This window comes from Athene noctua, chromosome 1 (assembly GCF_965140245.1).
Source record: "Athene noctua chromosome 1, bAthNoc1.hap1.1, whole genome shotgun sequence".
NCBI classification, from domain to species: Eukaryota; Metazoa; Chordata; class Aves; order Strigiformes; family Strigidae; genus Athene; species Athene noctua.
The window spans coordinates 241,082,827-241,104,699 of NC_134037.1; the positions used below are offsets into that span (position 1 = coordinate 241,082,827).

At 35.9% G+C, this 21,873-nt stretch overlaps 1 protein-coding gene across 2 annotated transcripts in view; it reads right to left on the reverse strand.

Moving 5' to 3' along the window:
• Nucleotides 1-21,873, reverse strand: part of B3GLCT (beta 3-glucosyltransferase) — a 69,743-nt gene that overhangs the window by 1,892 nt on the left and 45,978 nt on the right. For both annotated transcript variants that reach the window (XM_074914598.1, XM_074914591.1), the window contains exons 7-14: nt 20,790-20,926; nt 19,384-19,447; nt 13,939-14,070; nt 12,893-12,962; nt 7,478-7,591; nt 6,481-6,580; nt 5,393-5,512; nt 2,901-3,045 (exon numbers count right to left, since the gene is read on the reverse strand). In XM_074914598.1, coding sequence (XP_074770699.1) covers nt 2,901-3,045; nt 5,393-5,512; nt 6,481-6,580; nt 7,478-7,591; nt 12,893-12,962; nt 13,939-14,070; nt 19,384-19,447; nt 20,790-20,926 — 882 coding nt within the window. The remainder of the gene's footprint in view (nt 1-2,900; nt 3,046-5,392; nt 5,513-6,480; nt 6,581-7,477; nt 7,592-12,892; nt 12,963-13,938; nt 14,071-19,383; nt 19,448-20,789; nt 20,927-21,873) is intronic.

The window sequence follows — 21,873 nt, forward strand, 5'->3', positions numbered from 1 at the left end:
GCAAGTGACAAACAGTATCGTTTGTATTGCATCTTTTTAAATGTACAGTTTTGGTTCAATAATGACAAAATTATTTCAAGTAATATTCTCTTGCTCCTCTTCTTAATGAGAGTTGCCAGCACTGCCAGTGTGACTGTAGGATCCTAATAAGGCCGTAAGTCGCTGAAGTATACAAAGTTTTTTCATGGAGAAAGGTTAATAAACACAGGCAATACTGTGGTGCTGGAAAACTGCACTGTTATTCTTTATCAGGTTATATCAAAAGAGACAGAATAACAACACAACTACATGATGCAGCTGACTTCTTAATGCACCAAGCATGTTTCATTTCCTCTGACAGTTTAATGGCATTTTAGTGCATCATTGTATAAAAAAGCCTGAGCTGCAGTGGTCCCTGGTAATATAACTAGATTTTGCTCTTGTAAACAGTTTTTGTAAAGAGAAATGCATGAAAGGCACACATTTGTTTTTTTTCTAGATGTAAAACATTAAGAAGAAAATTGACTGATTTGGATACTGAATCACTGATTTGATGCCTAAGCTAGTAACTGATTTAATACTGCGTACTTCACCTACTTATGGTGGTATTAATGAATTCCACATGCTGTGCGCTTCACACAGGTCCTTATACACTCCAGTCATAAAATTAGGCAACAGAATTTGACATTAAGAAATGTGAATATGTGTTGCTGTTGTGTATTTTTATTTTGACATTTAAACCACAGAGTGCTTATTTTTAAAAATTCCACTGGAGGAAACAAGAGGGAGCCTATCTCCCTCAAGACTTTTGAAAAAACTTCAATGAACATTTAGATTTGAAAAACGTGAATAATTTACTTTGGATAGAGACAGTTTCTAGACATCTGAGACCAAAATTTTCTGCTGTTTGAAAATCAATCAGCTTTTTATCGAGCTATAGACAAAATTTTGGTGTTCCGATAATTCTAAAAGAATGAGATCTGCTCTAATAACTATCATTTTTATTATATTATTCTCTAAGAATCATGCCACTTTATAGGTGTTTGACCTTGAGATGTAAGTTCCCTGAATTTCCTCTTCCTTACATTCTGTGGAATCAATTATTGTAATCTTTGCTTTTTTTTTTTTTTTTAAATGGTAGAATTCATATTTGGTATTCTACAAAAGCCAAGTATGTTGACCAGATTTTATATTTTAAGACCCCAATTCTGGCTGCTACGCAACATGGGAAGGTTCCTGTTCTCTTTAAAAGTTTCATCACATCAAAAGCCTCTGGAACCGGTTACAGAATACGTATTTACCTGAGCACGTAGCGAACAGGAAACCAGTAAGAGTGAGCAGACACTGTAACATCATAGACATTCTAAGGATGAAGATATCTTTGCTTCAGTTTAATAATACATACTGAGTATAATTTTGGATTTGTGTACTTCAAGGAACATTGTACATCATAATACTCCAGTCAAGTCTTTAAAAAATAATTTTCTGGTTCACAGAAAATCCAATTTTGGTTTTCTCATTTTTAAAATATTTGTTGCATAATAGTGGAATTCATAAAATAAGCACATTCAACTTTTATTCAGTAGTTTTCCACCCAGGCTTAATTTTTATTCAAGGTATGTTAAACCAGAATTTGTTATAAGCAACACTGAAAGATAAATTACAATTAAGTGTAATTTTCTATGTGGAAAATCAAACTGCTAGGATTTTACATTCAAAGTGATTCAGTATCAAATGCACAGCATTAAAGATTACAAGGGGGTGCTTTGCTTTGTTGTAAAAGGGCCATTCCTACAATCTGTAGAAAGAGCTCTGTTCTTTCTGACTCGCCTTTAATTAGATGCTGATTTTTTTAAAAAACACCTGTGCAAGCTCAAATTATTCAGTTACTGTTGATTTTAGAAGATGCATTACTTGCTTTCTTTCTATACTGAAAGGAGTGACCGATGATAAACAAATCAGGAAAGTAAACAGAGATGATTTTCTCATATGGACAAGGAATTAAAATACTGAATAGTATGTACTCAGTCTTCCCATTTCTCTGAATAGTAAATGTAATCAGAAAGAGAATCTTAATATAAGAAAGCCTGATAATTTAAATAGCAAACTTATACCCCCCACTGACAGCTGCTTTGAATCACATAACAGTTTACTAATGTTAAGTAGCCCATTATCTTAACCTCAGTTCTTATTCAAGATACACAGGTCTTCCCAGTTTTTAAACTGGATTAACACCTGAAAAACATCAAACACTACACTGATTTTAATGCTGTTTTTAAAAAAAGTTGTGCACTGTTTGGGAAAAATCCTAAGTCCTTCTTCTCTATAGGGAGGAAGGTAAAGTGTTTATTTGGTTTAGAAGGCAACAAATCTCTCTGGGACTCAATGCACTGTGTTTTCCACTGTGACACTACAATTAAGATTGTTAAATATTCTGGAAGACAGAAACAAGATTCAAATCTATTCCAAACCATTCCTCTCAAACAGGAGAATATACTCGCAAGACAATTGTGTTTTGTGACCTCTTTTTCCCTTGTGTTAGCATAGGGCAATTTATCATATTTATACCATTCTTCAGAATCCACCGCAAAAGCAACAGTGGTGGGAATACTTTTACATTTTATATTTTCACTAATGAGATATTTCAGCATAGTAAACACTGAATCAACCGAAAAATTGGGTAAGTGGAAAAGACAAATTTACTGAAAAATGTCAGTCACTTCTCCATTACCCGATGAAAAAAAGTATTGTGGTGTGGGATTTTTGCTCCATCAGACTTGTTCTGGAGAGAGATAAGGTATAGCAGCACCACCCTAGTTATCATTACTACACATTGATCAAGTTTGCAATATTTATGAGTCCTGTTTTATGTGTAAAAGAATTAAATATATTTTAAATACTAGTAAAAATAATTCTCTGACCTGATGAAAAAGTGGACTATGTGTTATAGGGATTCCTAAGCCACTGAAACACATCCCCAGGACCATATCATCAGGCGCATCCATGCTGTAACACCGGCATTTACTAGCAAGTAGTTTCTGAACAGCTATTCTGCTGAAGACCATCCTGAATAAAAAAAAAGCAAATGAAACATATAAGACAATAACTACTAGCAAAGTCAAATGACTGTAATTAAATACTGCTAAACATATATTGCTAAATGATAGAAAACTGCAAGACAAAATATAGCCCTCTGGTACAACATATCTGAAATTTCAAAATTCAAGGAGTCAGTACTGACAAGTAGTGCAAGAGGCATTTTTACTTTATATAAAGAAAATTAATTATACCAATTATGCCAATTGTTGTTATTCCAACAATTAATTACTTATCCACCATTTTTACTACAGCTGATAATTCTTCCTAAATTTGGCCAGGACTTTTAAAGGGACATTCTTCTCTATCTTCCTCAAATGTATTGTCCAGTTAGTTATCATGTAGCAATTAAACGAAAAGAACTCTAAATCTGAACTGTCATTCCTTGAATCCTCTGTTATACAGAGTTCTCTCCAGAATTAAAAAATGTTCCCTGAAGCTATTGCTCCTCTATTCATCCTAATTTTCTTGCTCATCTAAGTATCAACCAGAGCCTGGAGCTGTTAGATCATTATCACTAAAATAAGCCTTCAATAGACCAGAAACATGATGACGTCTTAAATTCAACAGCTGATGGAATATACTCTTGTCTAGTATTCCATAGCTGCCTTTTATGAAGTTACACCATCCATCCAGTACAATCAGAATACAGGGTACTCTAGCTGCTACAAGTTATACTAGAAAGATTCATGCTCTGAAATCGCTACATGGCTTCATGAGCTTATTCACTATATAACAATGCTTTGCTTGACACTGTGACATGGCAAAACTACAAATACTGAATGCTAAGGCAAAAAGACTGACCTGAGAATATTGTCAGATTGAAGTTGCAAAAGACTCCATCACTATCATTGCAACTTTGAAGACTGCATGTATCATGAAAACAAAAAAAAAAACCCAACCAAAAACGAGAGCACAATAGGAAGTTGTATCTCAGTACTCAGATCAAACAGAGAAGGAATAAGAAGCTAAAGGCATGGGGGAAAAAAAAAAAGAAAAAAAAAAAAAAAGAGTTGGAACTTGTGACCAGCATGTGTTGCTACACAGAAGGTGTAATGTAAATTGCACACATTTGGGGAATGTACTTGCTAGTTGATTATCTGGACCATGTCCCTTCAGTTATATATAATTCTCCACTTACAATGAACCCTCTCAAAATTAGGGTATGGAGCAAGATGGATGATTTGTACCTCTATCTGCTCAAACCTAAGAATGAAAATAACTTCCAAATTTCCACATCTAGATGACAGAATAGAAACTAAGAGATAAATGCTAAAAGGATATAGAAGTATAGGACTGGTAACCAGCAAACACACCAGCACCAGTAGAAGGTTTATTTCGCAACTCAGGCATAAACCCTACTTAAGTAAGACCTTATGCAACCATGCAAAACAATGAGGAGGCCAGACAATTGATTTCTGCTTCCTCATGGATGCATAAGAAACTAGGAAGTTGGTATAGCCATTACTTTTCACAGAGAAAGACACGAAGGATTTTCAGCCATCCACAGTACTTGCTTTAGACACACAAGGTAGACAGATCTTAAGATCGTTCTTACTGCAATATGATCCAGCCTGAAAGTTCATATACATGCTAATTTACACTAAATTTTGCATACAATCACAGGACCCATGTGTCTCATGCAGGAGATCAACCCACAATGATTGCTTTCTATAAGAAACTATTTTCCAGGATATCAACATCAAACTCCTTCCTCAGCCACCTCCCCATAAATCACTGCATGAAGTTCAAAAACAGAAGGAGAATCATCATCATCATCATTCTTCTCCATGCTTGGAAGATGAAAGAGAACAGGAACGAAAATTTTCATTGCAGTAGTTTGTATCCCCCAATATGCTGCTTTGGTTCTCCTGCAAACTCCACAACAGTTCAGATCATGAGGGTGTTTTTTAAGCAACTGTACCAATTTTTTCTGCTTACTACACTTCAAATCACATTGTAAGATGGTCTCTGAGTATGCAGAATGAATTCTATCAGATAAAACAGGGCTGCATGATGTGTGTCAGGAGAACTCGTGGTGTAGATAACTGGTAACAAGCACTTAATTCAATGGACCAATCAAGCTGAAATGACCCCTTCTGAAACACACATGGTCCTCAGCACCAAATGTTTTGCTCTAGAAATCTGTTCCTAGTGGGCAGAACAACTTCTTACTTGTAGGACATTTGTGTCTTTGAGCATCATTACATTTTAATCATACTAAGAAACATCACTGTTTCCACTGAAACTGATTTGTGTTGTAATTCAAAACATTTGCACTCAAAGCAGAGACTGAAGTAGAGTTTAAATAAATTACCCTCCTCCGCCAGTGATATAACTATATCCTCCTGTTCCCAAGCCATAACCATAACGCTCTCCAAGAAATACTGGTTCATTTGGGTCATAGCAGCTGAGCAATTTTCGGAGTCTGAAGATACTATAATATGAAAATTCATTAAAAAAAAAAATCATGTAGACATTCATTTTGAAATAGATATTGCTAGCCTAAATTACATTCTATTAAATAGCACAAAAACTACAGAAGAAATTCAGAAATGCTAAAAAACCCTCAGAGATACAAACTGTTAAACAGAAATTTGTGATGTGTTATTTGCTATGAGATATAACTGCTGAATTTGGTCAAATAACAAATCAGTTAGCTTAAAATACCTTCCTGAAGCAGACAAAGTTTCTCAGCAAAACTGAGTCTCATCTCAGAAAAAAAATGAAATTATTTTTTCCAAACAATGGTAATATCTTTGCAAATGATCTTTTCTCAACAGGAATTGAAAAACAAAAAGGTAGATTTAGTTATACAAATATTGCTTTATCTATAGTTATAGCCTCTTTCAAATTCTTCTTCTGTCACATGATTTAATGTAAAGTATTTTCCTGAACCACTTATTCTTATGTTCATGATCATGCCAACCTGCTGGTTGGCACCGTGCCTTATTTGGCTTATACAGCAGTGTCAGTTTTCATGTGAATGGGATCTATTTTCTAGCAAAGGCAAGTCCATGGACACTGTTTTGGGTGGCTCCGACTACTGACCCTATCTTATGGAACCTTTTCTGACACATTTGTGTGAGGAATACACCTTAGAAGGCATATTAACAAATGACTAAAACCAATCGGCTCAGACATACCTACACTAAAGAATCATATTCAGACTACATGATTACATAACACCAATATGCATAGTCTTTATCGAGTTACAAGATTATGTGGGTTTTAATTTCAACCAAGGAACACTGAAGAAAAGTGACAATTTTCTTCCTTAAAGGAATACAAAGCTACATCATTAATAAAACAGCTCTATCTCTTCAATACAGAAGAAGAGATGAATATTGCTAGAACTCCTACTGACACGAACAGTGGTAATTCTTGAAGTATTGCAATGTATACCTTATTAGTGTGTCATCATCCACTATAACTAACCAAGGAGTTCCGGGAGAGCTACGATTTGAAAACCTTTCTAAAATGGCAAAAGTTTTCCCACAGTGACCTAAAGGAAGAGAAATAATAGAATATACATTTAAATAAAATGAAATTTTGTAATACACAATTATTAATTAAATAAATATTTTACTGCACTATGCAAAACATTTTAAAAATGACTGGCAAAATTATTTGAGATGCAAGTTTAAATTACATCCTTTGTTGTGCCGAATGGTATTTGTATACATCGTTCCAACACAACCATTTCTTTCTATGCAGGAATGTACTTTTGAAGGATGGTGAAGTATGGAAATTCTTTGAATTATGAAAACCTGAAAAATAAGCTTTATTCCAGCTAACATGTTAAGCTGTCAGACAATACTGGGCAAACTGCTACTCTTAAATTTCAAAAACTGTAAAATGAGGAGAATATGATAGGAACATGTTCTGCAAAATGCTTCAAGATATTTCATAGCATTTCATGATGCATCAGACAGGTCCACTGTTTTTATATAAATATTTAAGTCTACATTTATCTACTGTACTCATCAATGGCAACTCAGGTCCTGATAACTTCCTACAGGAAAATGTCTTAACATTTTTCATGTCTTAACACCCTTTACTAGGAGTTGAGAAGTGAAATAACCTTGTTCCCCATGAGCATGACAAGAGAAATGAGTTTCAGATTTCTACTGAATCTTCTTTAGATCTTGGCAAAATCTAATTGCAAACAGTCTTTACTCGTCTAGATTACAGGTGACTATCTAGTGCAATTATTGCTATCAATATTACACAATATAAATATTATAATTACTAAACAATCATTAAAAAATAAGGATAGGATACTATATTTGAAGCTACTTCCAGCTGAAATATTATACATGAAATACACATATAATCCATAAAATTTACCATCCTTATTAGACAGTTATTTGTGCAAAACTGACAACAGTCAATAGCTCACCTCTGTCAGTATTAGGTATGCCTAAATCTATAGTAGGAATGGAGGTGTCTGCATAGTCACTGTAGTATTCAATAAGGGCAGCTTCTCTTTCCCAAGTCTGCTTTACAACTGGTACTGCAAAACAATAATTGACATTGAAACACAAGTAACTTGATTAAAACTAGTACTCGATCAAAACATTTATGCACCTTGTTAACCGACATATTCCTTTGCATGGTAATGAAAAACCTGTTTTAAATACAGCATCATGGTTCTGAATGTTCTTCTTTTTTTTTTCCTACAATATTTAGAGAATACAATTTTACATTTTTATGAAAGCCAGTCATGGCAGTTTTATTTATACAATAACAAATTTTCCTTTAAAATATGACTACAGTTTCATTCATATTACGTTGAAAACGGTGATGTTTAAGTTTATGCTAACCAAAGTATGGAATTCATTACTTTTATACTTGCTATGCTAGACTTCATAGCACACATCAGCATGAACACTATCAGAGATCAATCATTCCTCCAGTATTGAAAGTGTCGCATTTTAAAACAGCACATCCAACTGTACAGCATGTAAAATATTCTGAATCAGAAACAGACCAAATATACTTTTGAAATACTACACTTGTGTTACACGCATCATTCTTACAGTAATGTCATATTAATGCTCAAAAGCACCTGTCTGGAGAAACATTCACAGAAGGACATTTATAAATATCATATGACCAATTGTGGTCCCACGGAGATTCTATTCAAAAGAGGACTGCTTAACGCTTCTCTACAAAAGCAATCCTCCTCTTATTAGTTTGCCATTTCACTAAACATTTAAAATTGATCATACAAAATTCTAACAACAATGCTATGAAAGTTTAAATTATATCCAGAAGAAAATAAATTAAAAGTAACACCAAAAAAAGCTGAATGCCTGCAGGGTATTTGGAAGAAAAGTATCAGATTAAAATAATCTGACCTTAAAATACTCTGACCTTTTTTCCATTTAAAAAATCAAGTGGATTTATATGAGCAACTACTCTGAAACACTGTGCTGTCATTGTTTATCTGCTTTATGGTCTCTGACACCATCCAGTAGGTCTCAATGGTAGCAGCGAGTTCTTTAAATGGAGGAAATATTTATGTAACTTCCCTTCGCTGCTATGTAACTGATGCTTGTGAACAACAAATTTTAGCCCCCTGCTGAAATCATCCATCACCTAATTTGATTATTCCTGCTGTACTGGGTTTGCATGGAAAGGTTTTGGTAGCAGGGGCATACAGGGTGGCTTCTGTGAGAAGCTGCTAGAAGCTTCCCCTGTGTCCAGTAGAGCCAGTGCCAGCCAGCTGCAACACAGACCCACCGCGGGCCAAGGCCATCAGTGACAGCACCTCTGTGATAACATATTTAAGAAGAGGGGAGCGGGGGGAGACCTGTGCAACAGCAATTGCAGCTGGAGAGAGGAGGGAGAAAAACAACTCTGCAGACACCAGGGTCAGTGAAGGAGGAGGGGCAGGAGGTGCTGCAGGTGCCAGAGCAGAGATTCCCCTGCAGCCGTGGGCAGCCCATGGTGAGGCAGCTGTGCCCCTGCAGCCCACGGAGGTTAATGGTGGAGCAGATGCCCACCTGCAGCCCGGGAAGGACCCCACGCCGGAGCAGGTGGATGCCTGCAGGAGGCTGTGACCCTGTGGTGAGCCCATATAATGGAGCAGGCTCCTGGCAGCACCTGTGGACCCACACTGGATCAGGTTTGCAAACAGAACGTGTGACCCCGTGGGGGACCCACACCGAAGCAGTGTGTGAAGAACTGTAGCCCATGGGATGGACTCATGTTGGAGAAGTTCATAGAGGACTGTCTCCTGTGGGAGAAACCCTATGCTGGAGCAGGGGAAGAGTGTGAGAAGTCGTCCCATGAGGAAGAAGGAGCAGCAGAGACAACATGTGATGAACTGACTGCAACCCCCATTCCACATCCCTCTGTGCCACTTGCAGAGAGGAGCTAAAGAACTCAGAAGTAAAGTTAAGCCTGGGAAGAAGGGAAGGGTGGGGGAAAGATGTTTTAAGATTTGGTTTTATTTCTCATTATCCTACTCTGAGTTGAATGGCAATAAATTAAATTAAACAGTTGAGTCTGTTTTGCCTGTGACGGTGGATTGCTGAGCAATTTCTCCCCGTCCCTTATCTTGGCCTTTTGTTATATTTCCTCTCCTCTGTCCAGTTCAAGAGGGGGAGTGATAAAAGTGGCTTTGGTGGGTACCTGGCATCCAGCCCGCATCAACACACCAGTTCTTTAAATGGAGGAAATATTTATATAACTTCCCTTTGATGCTATATAACTGGCATTTGTGGAAAACTCATTTTAGCCCCTTGCTGGAATCATCCATCATCTAATGTGATGTTTGCTGCTTACCTACTTGCTCACTTGACCAACAGTCAGTTTGATAACACTAGAATGAATTGAAAGGTAACTGTTAAGACAGAGTAATAATAACTCAGTGCACTAATGGAAAGGCTTTAATATTTGGAAAATATATAACTTCACTTCTGTAGCACTGTGCAATTGCCAATACTGCTTTTAAAGGTTTTTAGATAAACATAAAACTGCTCTCAATTTCTGCATAAAAACCAAAGGGAATTATGTACAAAAATTTGTCCATACAACATTATGGTGGAGTTCTGAAATGCAAAGCCAGGAATTTCACAATGTCTTAATTCTACCTCTCATGTAATAAAAAGTCACATTACAACATATAGCATTGCATTAACTGGCAGAGAGAGACACATAAACATTTTTTTTTTTTTTTTCAACTAGAGTAAGCAAACAAGTAGTCAGGAAATTATTTTCTTACTTTGTGGAAATGTTCTATTGAAAAAATGTTTCTCAACAGAACAAAACCAGAATGCTTTCAGAAAACAAGGCCCCAGTACAGAAGCATCACAGATATACAAAATGCTTCCAACCTTCACCTGGCAGAAGAGATGCACCTGTAAAGTCTGTTTTATCTTTCTCGAACCAAGGACTTAAACCTCAGTAGGGTGCTTTAACATACAGAACAATTTGCTATTAGAGACTGAGCCTCTCAGTTTCTTCAGTGGAGTGCTCCTTCTTTGTATAAATGAAAAAATGTTCTCTGAAGCAAGGACTGGAGTCTCACCTCAGTTAAATGGTCTAACAAGGAGGCTACTAGCTGAAGTGTCTTTCTCATTTCCTTGCTTGTTTTGACTGAAGTGTCACCATCCAGACTAACATCAATTGTAGACTGAATCCAATACTTCAGAATTTCTAACATCTCGTATGTTCCAATGAAAGAGCAACAGTATGAAATTTTGGACTAGATATTGATGCAAATATTTATCAATTTGTATTAATACTTGTGATCACATGGAAGTTTTAATACCTACAAAAATATTGATAGAAGGTCAGCCCTAAGCTCTTAATTATATTTTACTTGTGCTACTTCTAGAACCTTAACACATGTTTGCAGTCTTGAAATTTTCTCGTATAACTATATATGGTACGTGCAAGAAGGAGAGTTGTATCTTAAGTAAATTCTGAAGTAAAATTTAGCTTCTTTTTCACATTGAATTCCAAGCCTTAATGTTGCACTAATGTTGTTTTTGGCATACAATAAAAAATGACTTACCAGGTAAAAAGAGCTCTCTGAAGCTGGCATCCATTAATCTTTCAAAATCTTGAGTAAGATTATCCTCTATTGCATAACACTGGAAGCTGTGAGGAAAGTTCAAGAATTTTCCTCAGTCTTCAACAGGTGTTTCTTGAAGGATGTTTACAGTATCTTTTTGAAGACTTATGTTCTTTTCTGACTTTGTAGGGTTTTTTTTGTTTGTTTTAATTTTGATGTAAGAAAATAAGCATGGATCCAGAAAGGAGAACTCTTCAGTGAACTCCAATTACAGGACAGTCAATTTTGTTTTGTCAAAAGCTACTTTAAAGATAGCCTAATAATTAGGTGATTAAAATATGAGAAATGTGCCTTCATCAAGAAGAATTTTCATTAAGAAAAAAAATCCATAAATCTTATTTTGAAGAAAAAAAACCAGCAATCGCCAAATAGTCTAAATTTAGAAGTGACAGAAGCTACAGTTTTGGATGCATTAGCAAAGGGGGACTTAGTTAAGAAAAGAGCTTTTGTCTTCATCCTGTCCTCTGACAATAGGTATGGCAAAATGCCCGAAAAATTTGGTACAACTACTAGCTATTACTTAACATTATTTTTTTTTGCCAGTAATAATCACTTTAAATTACTTTTATAAACAACTGAGCCTAATGGTGACATTATTATGTACCTTGAGTATTCAAGGGCACACAAAATTCAAGTAAATTCCTGGAAATAAATCCATTCTTCAATCTCTTTAAAAACAAAATATCTAGAAGTAAACTAGAATGGAGTGGTAGTCCATTCCTACCACTCTACCTACAAAGTAGGTAGAATGTCTTCTGTTCAATCAGTGGATTTGGAATGTTTCCTTCCAAGTTTTGTAGACACCGGATCCACCTCAATTTAGCTGAGCCTTACTGTGTATTAGCTGAAGCTGAGTGTCTCTCTGTATCTTTATTTTCCATGTCTCTGAGCGGGACGTTAATACTCGCTGGATGCATCTTGTTGGGATGTGCTAGGTTTTTTTACTTGCTGTTTTTACCACAGATATCACGGTCATATTTCCATGGCAACTATCATTGCTTGTATAACACTACAATTTCCAGATAAAACATGCTATAGTGTTGCACACTTGGGAGACTCTTTATCTGGGGCATGGTTTTTGGACAAAGACCAGATTTCTACAAGAGACAAAATTTCCCATTCCGAGCATTACAAAACACTATGTGCACATCCTATGTAGGGTGGCAATGGAGAGAAGCAACAGGACAGCATAAGCTGCTCAATCTTTCACTGGAGGGCAGGACAGGACAAAAGGAAGGAGGAGGGCAGAGACCTTTCAGCTTGTTCAAATTTCTCAATCAGCCACCATACAGCTGCACAACTGTCACTGTTAGTACAATGAATAGAAGTGAACTAATTAGCTGGGGGAAACAAACTGAAGGTTATTAATAGCTGCTATGTTAATTAATACTGCAACAGCTCCAACGTACAACAATACAAGCTAACTTAAAGTGTATTTTTAATTTAGATATTTTATTTCAAGATTTTTGCCAACCAATTACTAGTGGTGAAACATCAAATGACCACAACTTTTAAACACTTCACAGCACCCCTGGAGAACTCTGAATAGCAAAAAAAGCTTAAAAGGACAAGCTGTTTACCATTCTGAAGCTTCCATGTTTCCCAGTGGATTCTGCAAACATTTAGTCCCAAGAGCTACACAGATAGCATGTATCAGCTTGGGTTTTAAATATAAATTTCATAAACTACATTGCATAGAACTACTACCTTGACCAACCAACAACTTACTTCTGTCACCATGAAATTTCCGACATGTTTTTACAGCAACAAAAATGTCTTCCTTTTTCACTGGCTCTCCCTATATCAACAGAACAAAAATTAATTTTTTATTTGCAGGTTCTGCCTGTAACATTTTATAGGATATGTGTGCCCATACATATAATAAAACAGAAAATACCTTTTCATGGTATAGCATATTGTGTAGAATAGTGTACTACTGATATATTAGAAAGTACATTTCTGTCTCTTGAAAAAAGGTCACTAGTGGTTTAAAATTCCTGAAATAACATTATTGAAATACTTTTTCCATTGGTGTAGTATTCTAACATGAACTAAAACACCTATCATTGGGGAAAAGAGAACGAGTAGTAGAACTTGTTGAAGTAAGAATAATCCATCTGAAAAAGAATGTTTTCTTAATTTCTTTGAAATGAATCACTATGTGAACATGTTGAACTGTATCATGCTTGGAAAAAGAAGCTTAAATGTTACACACTAGAAATCTCTGAATTTCCTCAACTGTAATAAAATCATTTAACACCTTTTATTTGTTTTCCTTTTTGGCACCTGGAATTTTGCTCTCCTGGAAGCACAGAACGCTTTTTGGCCTCTATCAATACTTAACCCATTATATCATAAATGTATTCTCTTAGAGGTGGAGCAGATGGGTTGTACTTCAATGCACCAAATACTACCTTACATTTTATCGTTAGCCTCAACAAATTTTAAATTTTCATATGTGAAAAAAAGATTACCTATACTTCAGTATCTCACAGAAATGTAAGGAGAAATACTTTATAGAACACAGACTGATCAAACATTGTTGTAGAAAGACCCATTAAAGCATATACAATATTTGTTTGCCAGGAAATATTCTGTGCCACGGAAGGCTGAAAGCATATCCAAAGTTAGATAAATGCCAGAACAAACTCTTTATTTTAAACTTATTGAAAAATATTTTCTTAAGGGTTTGAGATTTTTAAAGTCAAGTATTATGCATTTTAGTAGGAGTTTCACCTTTACTAAGCAAGTGGTATTTAAAATATGGTACTTACACAAAGTGGCAGAAAATTACTGAATGTTGTTGCACAGTGCTCAACCTTATATGAGTTCACATCATCTGTGCAGAACTCAGGCACTGGAGTAAGATGTGGTCCTTCCCCTCTCTGCCAAATATACAGGGCAATCTACCAAAATAGCAAACATTTAGATCAGTAATGAAACTGGACAAAAATTCTCAGGGCATATGAATAAATCATATTATAGGACAAACCTAACAGGAAAACTGAAAAATAGGAGACACTGTAGAAGATTTGTTCCTTAGTTGATTAACTAGCTGCATACCTTCTTGCTCATGTTTCTAAAGCCCACATGTAATTCTTTCAAATTCTAGAAGAAATTCTATAGACATACAAGTTTTAAAATTTATTTCATAGAATTACAGTTTCATTTATTTAAGCATGTCAGAACAACTCAACTTCTGTAAGAAGAGTGAATATTTACACCTTTGTCTAAACTAAAGAAAAATCCTTATTGTGTAATTATTTTGATAATTTTGAATAGCTAGGCCTTTTTCACCCTATGTGGCAATTTTCTGCTTTTCAAAACAGAACCATCCTCTGGTGACAATTTAAAGTGCTCGAAATGAGTAGTGAAACTCTGACAAGCTGTAAAATACAATGCAGGATAATGTAATAGATATGCTTATCCTGTAGTAGACTCTTGTCCATTTTAAATGCAAGAACAAAAAAAAGCCAGCCAAAATCTAGAGAAAAAGGAAGAAGCAAACCAGTGATGTCTGAAGATTACCCCCCCCCAACCCTTTGTATTTACATTCAATTCATACTAAAAAGAGTAATATTCCAATCTGTACTTTATGACACATCAAGAACACTTAGACCTACCCAACATTTCTATTGCAGTATTTTTACACTGCTTATAACTTTGCCAAAGTATTCAGGCAGGAAAGTTCTATGCTGGGTGCCTACCTCAGAACAGATAAAAGATTAACTTAATTTCCTATAAAAGTGTTCAGAAACTTGTAAGAACAAAATTAAATTCTTGAAAATCTGAAAGGCAGAAAATAACATCTCAGTAAGTATGTGGATTCACAGGTTCCCAGCTGCACTGTCATACACTCCAGATTCTGAATGCTTATGTCTCTCTTGAGGATAAGCCAAACATATGGAAGTATCTTTGGACAAGAGCTGTTCGAGCATACACTAAAGATATAGGAGATCCGGGTTCTAGGTTTGCTTTTGCCTAACATAGTCAGAAGTTACAGCTTCTAGTTTTCAAAAGGGTGCCTAGACCCACAAACCACAGATATTCTGGGACAGAGACTTTCCATGCTACTTCATGAAACTGCGTCACTTTGCAAAAGTAAGATTCATGGAACCAACAATATAATGTAGCGAAGGGGAGTCTGACTCTACTGCACAGGGGGAAGGAGACTCCTCCAAGGGAAGAGAATAAGTCTTTGGTTCTAGCTCCTGTTTTCCATGTTATTTACACATATTCCCAGTGATTCCTGCATGGAAAACAAGTGCTTCACTGGAATATGGCACCAGACCCAGCACACATCAAAGGCACTGAAAATTAATCTCCTTTTCACTGTTTTACTTCGGAACCGTTGGCTTTAAACCCCACCAGGGCCAGAATTCAGCTCTTCTTTTAGAAAATAATGCGATTGTTAAGCTAGTATTAAGAGGGCACAACATCTCCTTCTCCCCAGCATTCAGGAAGAACTCAGCGCAAACCAAGTGCATAAGTGCGGTCTGGACAAGCCCAAGTCACCAAATCAGTTACAGACAACAATTTTCCTGCTCACCTGTTGTGGTTTTGAATGGTCTAGAGTTAATTTTCTTCATAGGAGCTTGTATTGGACTATGTTTTGGATTTGTGCTGGAAACTGTTGATAACACAGGGATGTTTTAGTTATTGCTGAGCAGTGCTTACACAGCGTCAAGGCCTTTTCTCACCCCACCAGTGAGCGGGCTGAGGTGCACAGGAAGCTGGGAGGGGACACAGCCGGGACAGCTGACCCCAACTGACCAAAGGGATATCCCAGACCATATGAGGTCACGCTCAGCATATAAAGGTGGGGGAAGAAGGAGGAAGTGGGGGACATTTGGAGTGATGGTGTTTGTCTTCCCAAGTAACTGTTACACGTGATAGAGCCCTGCTTTGCTGGAGATGGCTGAACACCTGCCTGCCGATGGGAAGTGGTGAATGAATTCCTTGTTTTGCTTTGATTGTGTGCACAGCTTTTTCTTTACCTATTAAACTACCTTTATCGCAGCCCAGGAGTTTCCTCACTTTTACCCTTCTGATTCTCTCCATCCCACTGGAGGGAAGTGAGCAAGTGGCTGCATGGAGCTGGGGTTCAACCTGGGTTTTAACCCTGGCTGGGGTTAAACCACAACACCATCACATTTAGGTTTCACCACCCTCAGAAAATTTCACCTGTCTGCACACAACCATTTCTGGAACTTATAGGGAATAAACCAGAAGCACCAGTTTGTTACAGGCCCTGTTACAACTGGGAGTAAGCTTGAGAATACAATCAGATTTTTGAAACTTAAGCTTCCAGATTTGCAAGATTTTCGATAGGGTACAGTCATATACCAGAAAACAATTACCTGATGGCTTTTTAGCAAGTTACTGTTTGTAACTGGGCTGTCATAACTACACATGCACTCTTAGACCACCTCAGCTGCAAAGTAAAAACATTTAGTTTGACTGCACTGAAAAGAGTTTAAATTACTGTATTTTTCCTTGTAATTGAGTGGAAGCATACAACTGGGAGCTGTCAGTATAAACAAGGTCACTACTACTGCTCAGCTGATACTGACTTGCTAAACCACTCTAACTCAGCTGCAGGTTCTTTCATTAGAATGAGTTTTGCAGTTTGCAAGTTCTAATTTCTCTTAGTCTTGCCATTATTAAGCAGTCTGTTTATTTGCTGTTTTAGCAATGCTTCTGGAAACACAGAAGATCTTAGCATTACAAATGAGTTCAACAAAGTACTAAAGGAAATGGCCACTCTGTAGGGAAGAAAATGCTTAAGCCTGAGTGTCAGTTAAGACAAACACTGTTCATAGTGCTTGGAGTACAGGAGGAGTATGGAAGTGACATGTCACACAACATACATACACTCGTGGTAAGGAGCAGACAATAAACACACATACACCTCCAAGGTTATCTTTTTGCCTTGTCACCACATTCACATTATGGGATGAAAGTGGTTCTTGACTGCCTTGTAGCTGGAAAACTACAAAACAGCAAGGGATGGGATTTCTAAAGAGCTTCCAGTATATTTTAAGATTGTATTAGTTCAGAATTCAGCTATTCAGAATTAACGTCTATCACAGGAACCAACAAAGAAGCAATGCTCCTGCAGCACAAAGAATATTGAACAATTGTAACCTAACATGAATTATTTATGAAAGTTGCTAAGATTTTCCACTGAATAATTAAATCTTCAATAGAAAGCCTTGGAATGGTGTGAAGCTATCATATTTCAGAAGTAAGGTTAGAGTGCCATTCTGGTTATTGAACAGGATGACAGACTGTTCATAAAATAATAGAAATAGATTTACAATAAAAAGACAAAGTATAGTCTTAGTCCTAGTTCAAATCTAATGTTAGGTATACAGAAAATCCATTATTCACTTCCAGTTTTGAATAAGCATCAGGGAATATGCTATATATTGTGCAGTTACAAAAAGTCTAAAAAACAACCTAAAAATGAGCAGCAGCATGACAAAAACCCTTCGCCATATTTGCAAAATAGGCCTTCCAGATGAAAAGTGATATAAATGTTATGGATATAAGAAACAGGGACTTGGAAGGTAGAAGGGTGAAAAAAAACTGACGCAGAGAACAATAACATATCAAAGACTAGAGGCACATGTTATTAGGACTCTGTCAAAGTAAAACATTTCTTAAAACATTTATCATTCTTTATAAATTTAAATATTACAATAATTAAAGATCACAGTTATATCCTTTGACTTGTTGTCAATCTTGATTCACACAAGAAGAACACAGAGAAAAATTATTTAAGAAGATGGCAATTTATAAAATAAATGGGAAATGGAACTGTCTCGAGGGAGACACAAGACTGTGCAGAAAGAATAACTACAGGGCTAAAGTAGGTTATCAATGGCAATAAATTTGAAATGAAACATATGCAAAGAACTGCTAACAGAACAAGAAGTGAATGGAAGTAATTTTGCCAGTTGATTGATCAATTGTTTTTTCATTAAGCAATCTGTGGCACATATAAGAAATATCTGCTAAAGATTTTTTTTTCAGGACACTCAGTTGAGAGGCTTTGTCAGTGCTGACACAGATTGGAATATCGGGAATATATGAATGACTTTGAGGTAACTTATAAAAAGATTAACAGTGTGAAGCCCAATGTATTGCATTTAGAAAAATTACCAAGAGGAAGGAAACGGCTTGTTGGTTTGTTTCACATAGCAAAATGAAAGCTGAGAGGTGTCCAGTTGCTTTTGAGAAATACATCAGTCAAAGAGGGAACTATGTGAAATAATAATAATGTTGGCATAAAACCAATTTCATTTAAATATGCTACCAATTTATAAATACACTGTTGATTGATGTTAGAACTGAAGAGGTTTATAATCATTGCAGAATAAAGACCTGGAACAGCAGCAGTAGATTTAAGATTTTTTTTTTTTTTCTGGGCCGGAATCACAATTTATAGCTGACTTCTGGGAGCTTTAAAAAAATTAAAATGAGTTCAAGATCACTCTAATTTCGGTTCAAAATCAGCAAGCTTATTCCAGATTCATCCTCCCCTTCCACCCTGTGTTCAAGACTTCACTTCGGTGACAGTACAAACATTCTGAGAGCAGAAAAAATAAAAAAGCTTCAGAAAAAGTAGCACTGACATTCTTTCAGATCCTCTCACTCCTTTTGTCTCATGTTCCTTTCAGTCAACTCACCTATTCTCTGAAAAACCTAGTGGCTACCTTCTAAAACTTCTGCAAAACTCGGGCCAAAAAAAAAAATCCAGACCTCCATGCTGCAGGTTGCAGAGTTGATTGTTCATACAACTGTTAGGTTCCTCGGACTATTTAATCGAAACTCCATCATGTTTAGCTCTTAGAGTCTGATTTAGAAAGTGAGTGAGGCTGGTTGGTATCTGAGATACTATTCATGTCAGCTTATGCTTAATGAATTGGAAGTCTCTCTCCTTCTCTATAGAGCAAGCCTTAGGAGATACCTTACTGTATACAACCATATACGTACTCATATATGAATGCATTTTTATTGAATTCTTCTATGCTTGAAATATATTTTTAAAGTATCACAATATTCTAAAGGAAGGAAAAGAAATTAAACATGCCTGGCATTGCAGTCAAACTTTTTAGCAATATCTAAGAAAAATCTATTACTTCCATTATCCTTTATTACCATGCAAATATACAGAATGAGACAATTTTTTCTTTCACCACATCACTGCTTACCTCATGCTTTAAATCTATTGTAAAGTCTGACTTGAGTGGTTCACTTTTCAATTTCTTTGCAAGCCTATATAATCAAAGATGAAGAAATGCACACAAAAAAAACATATTAAAAAAATAATCAGTCACTAGTGTATGCAGCAAAGTGTGCTGGTATTACTGACCATCTTATATAGGGAAAAAAAAAAATCACACTTCTGTATTTATTGCCTCAAGAAGCAACTTATATTTCTTTTTCATGTAATTTTTTTAAAAATCTGAGCACAGTATGATGATGTTTAATTTCAGCACACACATTTTGATACATTCTTCCTGCCCAAGAAGAAAGATGTCATTTGGAGTAGATGGGAAATGTGGGATGACATTTTCAATAGATTAAAAGCAGCAGTGCATTTGAAACTCAATATTGATCAAAAATTTCAGACAATATTATCTTTTTGTGTATTCTGAAGCACAGTATTTAGGCACTTTCAATTTATGAAAACATCAACCCTGCTACAGCAAGATACATTCAGCTTCTGAAATCTATGAACTTTTCAAATCTCCTTTAAAATCTAAGCATCTAATCTTTAATAAGTATCTAGGTTGTCTCTATACTATGAGGAACATTGCTAGAGGGCAATGCAGCCACTCTAAGATCCAGGAATAAAACTTCTGTCTGGTGGAGAACACATTTTTTAAATGACAAGCAATGGTATTGAAATAATTTAAGTACTGGACAACTATTACCTAGCTGACATGATGTTAACTTTCAGACAGGCAGAGTGAAGCAAAATAAATCACGTGCACAGCAATGATACAGAAATCTGTTTCTGTACCCTTGTCTACTAATAAATTCTTAAGCATTCAATTATAATAATTATGCTTGGAATGTGTAGAATAAGGAAGAAATAGAATTGTATCAAAGGAGTATTTTCTGGGTAAGTTTATAGTGGGAGCACAAGTCTACGTAGGCATACCCAGAGCTAGTTGTACATTATTGTGCCTGGTTGAATGTCTTGCTATGCACCTTAGATACTCAGACTAAAGCAGACTTACATGTATCAGCGTCAATGCTGATAATATAGGTAGCAGCAGCAAAAGCTCAGCATAGGCTCTGAAGTCAAATCCATGAGAGGCCAGCCTGCATTGGTTGAGTAAACCCTAAACTGTCTGCCATAGCTCAGCTGCAACCAGCAGCTTCAATTCAAAGACAGCTCAAAATTAAAATCTGAATTTGCGCATCTACATGATCTGCAATATTACCTTCAACTGTACCGCAGGAACACCTCCATCTTTTATAAAAAATATTAATTCATACTAAATCATAACTCATTAAAATAATATTGATTTGCATCTAGAAAAAAGTATAAATTAAACATTCTTAATTCTAACAATAAACAAGGAGTGATTAAAAATTCAATTCTTACTTGTTAACAAGTGGAATGCTAAGTGCCCAGCCAGCAGCAAAATCTGGAAATTTAAATACTGTAGGATTTTCGGCAAAGGCATAATGGTGAATTATTGTGGATTCTTCATCATATAGTGCTTTACCTAAAAACCACTCCTGTAAAGGAATATAGGAAACAATTTTGTTCATCTACAGTATCCTTTTAGTGAAGATGACGACTGCATTCATGCTGAATAAAGCAAACCTGAAAACAAAAACAAGGGAAGCGTATTATTCACAATAATCCAGACAAAAAGTGTACTTGGTAAGAAATGAAACTAAAGACAGGTAATTCAGATACACACTGTATTTTCAAACTCCGGCATAATCCCTGGATTCCACCTGTTCAAAGTGCACTGAACCTCAGAATCATAGAAGGAATGAGGTTGAAAGGGGTGTCTCGAGATTGGCTAGTCCAATCCCCCTGCTCAAGCAGGGTCAGCCCAGGACTCTGTCCAGTCATGTTTTGAATACAATCCACAACCGCTTTGGGCAACCTGTTTCAGTGTTCGACCACCCAAACTGACTACTGACAAGACAAGACACTCAAAAGCACTGCATTTAAGAACTTTATATACATTTCCATTTTTAATTTCCTTCTGTCTAGCCTCTTCTACACTAGGGAACTTAAAAAGCAAATACATTTTAAATACCTTGATCTTCAAAAAGAGTTAAATGAAGAAGGTCCCAAGTATGCATTTGTAAAGTAAAAGATTAAGTAGTATTATTAGTTTTAAATAACAGTGTTTAAGAATTTACTACTGACTCTGTTGTATCTGAAAATAATTAACAGACTTAAACATTACTTTTTTAACATTACTGTCAGTTGTCTTAATCTTTCTGTTTAGAATGGATATAAAACAAGTATACCCTCAAATTTTTTCAGAATATGGAGAGAAAAAAAGGATATATGTGTGTATATATAATTTTAAAAATATATATATGTATAAACTGCTTTTCAGGCCCATAAGTACAAATGACGAATCAGAATTCCAAATGACCTGAATGGTTACATTAAATCTTTAAATTGTGAAGTTCTTTGCATTATGACAGTAACTCAGGTT